At 32.4% G+C, this 5680-nt stretch overlaps 1 protein-coding gene across 1 annotated transcript; it reads left to right on the forward strand.

Moving 5' to 3' along the window:
• Positions 1-1359: 1359 nt before the first annotated feature.
• On the forward strand, positions 1360-3843 carry LOC103736331 (olfactory receptor 10AG1-like). The gene is made up of 2 exons (XM_008835813.2): positions 1360-1371; positions 2857-3843. Exons 1-2 carry the CDS (start codon positions 1360-1362, stop codon positions 3841-3843), a joined length of 999 nt encoding a protein of 332 aa, XP_008834035.2.
• Positions 3844-5680: the final 1837 nt, after the last annotated feature.

A 5680-nucleotide genomic window follows, 5' to 3' on the forward strand; every position in this document is an offset into this window, starting at 1 on the left:
CATGTATTTTGTTTCGGTCTGCTTTGTCCCAGGGTCTCTCTCTCTCTCTCTCTCTCTCTCTCTCTCTCTCTCTCTCTCTCTGTTGTATTCTCATTTTCATTTAGTTTCAGGAATAATTTTATTTCTTTCTTAATTTCTAATTTGACCCATTCGTCATTCAGGAGTGTGTTGTTTAATCTCAATGAGTTGATGTATTTACTAGAGCTTGTTTTGCTGTTGATTACAAGCTTTATTATATTGTGATCTGATAAAATGCATGGAATTATTTCAATTATTTAGTATTTGTAGAGATTTATTTTGTGTTCAAGAATGTGGTCAATTTTAGAATAACTTGCAAGTGCTGCTGAGTAGAAAGTCTATTTTTGGTCCTTCTGAAAATGTTTATTTGTTAGGTTTATATGATGTAAAATGTCATTTAATTCAGATGTCTCTGTTTATTATTTATACAGTTGACTTATTTATTGAAGATATTGGGTCACTGAAATCACCTACTATTACTGAGTAGAGGTTAATCTGTGTTTTATAATCCTGGAGTATTGTCTTAATGAAATTGGGTGCATTGGAGTTAGATCTATATATGTTCATAATTGTAACATCATTTGATTGATTGTTCCTTTGATTAAAATGAAGTGACCATTCATCTTTATCTCTTCTGATTAGTTTTATTTTAAAGTTGATTTTGTCAGATATTACAATTGCAAGACCTGCTTAATTCTTAGACTCCTTTTTTTGGAATATGTTTTTCCATTATTTCACCCTAAGGTGGTGTCTATCCTTGAAGGTAAAATGAGTTTCTTTAAGACGACAAAGAAATGGCTCAAGGAAGCAAACCTATCTTTTTATATTGAGATATTTAATGAAATTTAGTAATAATTTTAGTATAATTACATAATCTGACTAAATATCATTTTCCTTATATGTGATTGATTTAAAGTAATTGAATTTGTTATTATATTTAAAAAGAAAAATAAATTGCATGATCTTATTCATTATATATAAAATTAAAATCTATTCATTACAAGAAATGAGTGTCAAATCAGTAATTTTAATAAAATAAACAGAAGTTGACAAATTAGGAACAATACTAAAAGATTGTGTATACATACAGAGAAATGGTATTTAAAAAATGTAGTAGATGTGCATGTGTGTGTGAGTGTGTGTTTGTCAAACTGAAGTATATGTGTCATGCTTGAAATGTACTTATTATCTAAAAATTAAAGAGTGAAAATGTAAAGTAATGATTAAGGTAAAGAGCCTCAAGAGAAAATGATAACCACAAAACACAAGTTTGATCAGTTTAGGATTCTCAGAAACTCATTAGAAATATTTTTTTCTGACTCAATGTATACACAAGAGAACATGATCCCAAAGGTATGTGTGTGTTTCTTTCCTTATTTAAGAACACTTGAATATTTAATGGAATATAATTATTGTTGAACTGAGATTTCCTGAAGAAAAAAAGAGAATATTAATCATAGAGATTAAAAATTGTCTTCCTTCTCATAAACTGTTTCATGAAAATCTTCATGGGTAAGATGTAATTGTGGTGTTTCAATAATTTAGGTAAGAATTGCTCCAAACTTGTGGGTTAAGTTCATTTAATAATACAGAACACATGAAATTCTGAGTTTCTTATTTTAGAGGAAGCTACTATCTGAAGCTCACGCACCACTAGTATTGCTATTAAACACATTTAGATATATGTCAAATAATGGTCTATGAGGCTATAAAATGCTGGGCATGCCTGACCCTGTCTCAAACAGTGACAATGGTATTAATAGTGAAATAATTTATTTCAAAAATACACAAATAGAAATTTGAAAATGAGTCTATTTGATTCAATATATTTATTCATCAAAATCATAAATTTATGGGACTAGAAGTGACAAAGATCATAAAGACATGAAAAATCAGGGGAAAACCTGAATATTTACTTTGAGAACTTAGATAAGAAGCATTAAGAAAGTATGAGGTGCACTGTCAAATAATATTGATTCATTCATAAAGAATGATATTAAAATAATGAAAGTTTAATTATTGTTTTTTGTCTTCATTTCTAAATCAATTCAAAATGCTCTATGAACTTGCATAGACAGAATGAGGAAACAGAAATTCATTTTTTCCATATACCATCATATAAGGACAATAACATAAGCAAATTGCATTGGAATAAAAATAAATTATGTAAGAAAGGGAAAAAAGTCTCATACCTAGTGAAATATGACAATATCCACAAGGAGCTTGTTCTGTCTTTATAAATTGGTTAATTTGTGTAGTAAGCATTTATGGAGAAATTATGGGACATGATTTGTATTTACTCTTTAGTTCTTAGTCTGATAAATTACATGAAAACTACAAAGAGCAATAATGAATGCATTTATTTCCTTGGTAACAGGAATTAATTCAACATAAATGTGCTACTGTAGTATAAAAGGATGAAATAAAACCCCACTTTCAATAAGAATTAAAAAACACTTGAGGGAAGATTGTACACTGAAAAAACTATGCTGGAAATGAATATCTATAAAAATAAAGAAATAAGCATGGACAAAATATAAAAGGTACATATATACTAAAATTCCAGAGATAAAATAAGAAAAAAATGCATTATCAAAATGTGATCTTATTAGTAATGAATAATTAGCCATGACTTTTGGGAAACAAGTCTAATAAAATAAATTTATTCCTTGAGTTCATTTTTAATTTCATCTTAGTTCAATTTTAGTATAACAAATCTTATCAAAAACAAACTAGAGTAATGGGGAATAGTAATTTGAGGTCAAAGACAACTATATTTATACACCTTTTTAAATCAACACAAAAATCAGTGTATTTGAATAAAATGAATGAATAAAGCATGTTGAATTTATCCTATCTGCAGAAGCAAAGCATATGAAAATAGAAAAATCAAATATCACAATGACGGAATTTATTCTCCTGGGGTTTTCTGATGTTCCCCGTCTCAAGTGGATTCTGTTTGGGATACTTTTCTTCATATACCTGACTATTCTGATGTGCAACAGCATTATAATTCTAGTAACAAGAACTGACCCTGCTCTTCAGACACCGATGTATTTTTTCTTAAGCAACTTTTCTTTTGTGGAAATCTGTTACGTTACAGTCACTATGCCAAAAATGCTCGTGGACCTTTGCTCCCAAAAAGGAAACATCTCTTTACTGAACTGTGCATTACAAATGTGGTTTTTCCTTCTATTTGCATCTAGTGAGTGCCTCCTCCTGACAGTGATGGCCTATGACCGCTATGTGGCCATTTGTAAGCCTTTGCTCTATGCTCTGATGATGAACCACAGGGTGTGTGTACAGCTGGTGGCTGTCTGCTGGGTTACCGTCATTCCAATTGTGACTGGACAAACGTACCAGATTTTCTCATTGCCCTTTTGTGGATCTAACAAAATTAATCACTTCTTCTGTGACATTCCACCTATCCTCAGGCTTGCTTGTGGAGACACATTTGTGAATAATTTAGCAATCTTCCTTGCTTCTGCAGTGTTTACCATGGTTCCATTTCTGTTGATCACTGTCTCTTATGGAAAAATCATCTTCAGCATTCTGAAGCTCTCATCCACTGGAGGGAGGTCTAAAGCCTTCTCCACCTGCTCCTCTCATCTGATAGTCGTAGTCTTATTCTATGGAACATGTGCTATTACTTACATACAACCCAATACCAATACATCTGATAGAATTGGAAAAGTACTGTCTCTTTTCTACACTGTTTTGATCCCACTATGGAATCCTATTATATATACTTTGAGGAACAAGGAGATCTCAGCAGCACTGAGAAAACTGCCACAGAAGCTATTACAGCTACAGAATTTCCTCTAGCTAAGTCATGTAATGAAAGCATAACAGACTACTTCCATTTGTGTGCTACAGTAATGACCACATAGTGATAAAAATGTGTATTATGTCAAAGTTCATTTGTTTGATTAAGTTAAAGATTTCTATACAATCAGAATCCTAGTTTCTCAGCTCTAAAGAACTAATTTCTGAGAACACTCTGACCTCTTAATAGTCAATCACAGAAGTTCAAAACAAACAAGTGTGATACAATGAAAAGTATGTAAATGTCACAGTGCCATGTATGTTTTTGCTTTGTAGCATAAGTTCTTTTAATTTTTTAGTAGATATGTATCTATTTCAATAGATATTTATTTAATTTTTGTACATTTCATATATCTTAATTATATTTAGACCCTCCCCAACTATCCACATTCCCCAAAATCCCATATAATGGATTTCACACATTTCTTTATATAGGTTAAGCCATATTTAGTTAACCTTACACACCCACTTGTCCCTCAGTGTGAATTCATTCATTGGCTTCTAATGAGATTTTCAAGACTTACTCCTTTAAGGAAGATGAACTCTCCCTCATTTTGCAGTAATCAGTCACTGACAGCTATTTTGTTAAGGATAAGGTTAGTACTTGTGGCCCATTTCCCTAGTCCTATGCTGGATTTTTGCCTAATTGAGTTTGCATGGGTCTTATACATGTTGTCAGTATTGCTGTAAGTTCATATGAGTTCATTCCTGGAGGCCTGAAAGTCTCTGTTTCTTTACAATCATGCATCAACCCTAGCACTTACAATCTCCCCCACCCCACTGCTGATCCCGGAGTCATGGATGAGTGAGTTTTAAAATAAAAATCCTGTCCAGGGGCAGGCACTCTGAAATCTCTTATTCCTTATGCCTTGGCCAGCTGTGTCCTGTGTACATCACCCTCTGTTGCACGAGGAAGCTTTGTTGGTGAGAGCTGAGAGATCCTTTAGTGTTCTCCCAATTTTTGGTTACGCTATGTTCCTTGAGCCTTAGTTGTAGTGGTCTCATTGTAGATATGTCACTAGGGCTAGGTATCTCCAAGATGTTTATTCTCTGTGTTTTATCAGTTGTGAAAATTTGTAATAATATCCCTCTGTTGTAAAAAGAAGTATCTTTGATGAGTAGTGACTTGTGTATTTTTCTCTAAGTATAATGATCTCTATATAGCATAATGTAAGATATTTCATTTGTCTAATCTTCTAACAGAGGTAGAGTTTTCTCTATGATCTGTGACCTCTCTAGACTTACATATTTCACTATGTTTACAGAGTCACACCTGAGTTATCTTTAAGTCCAATTAGATAGCTGTAAATTACTACCAAGATAAAAGTGCACTGCTTTTTAGCACTGCTCTAGTTTGCTGTGGTGGTCATTGTTGTATCTTATAGGCTTTAGAACTGGGATTGGCACACTGATTTTCTCCCTTAGAAACTCATAGGGTATCCTCTAGAATTATAAGAGCTAGTCTTTAGGAAGGAAGCTTCGAGGTCAGTTCCAGCTCCATTGCTCAAATCTTGTTTCCAAAGTATGTTCAGATTTTAGAAATATGATCCTATGGTCAAGTTCTGAGACATAATTAAAGCTATTGTTTTCATTTCTCCGTCTGCACTACAATTTACTCATGAGACGGATTGATTAGGCTAATGTTTAATCAAAGAAAGTTTCAATTATGAAAACAGTGAAATGGAAGCTCTTAACTTTTAAATTTTTATTTCAAGTTTCTGATACACGTTTCTCTGTCGATGTACTTTAAAAGTTCCCTGTCTAGAACTTATAATACTAATTACTCCTGCCTTTACTTCACCTTCACATCTCCTATTCATGATTCAAAGACTTTCTC

This window comes from Nannospalax galili, unplaced genomic scaffold, assembly GCF_000622305.1.
Source record: "Nannospalax galili isolate Female #2095 unplaced genomic scaffold, S.galili_v1.0 scaffold1678, whole genome shotgun sequence".
Classification (NCBI taxonomy): Eukaryota; Metazoa; Chordata; class Mammalia; order Rodentia; family Spalacidae; genus Nannospalax; species Nannospalax galili.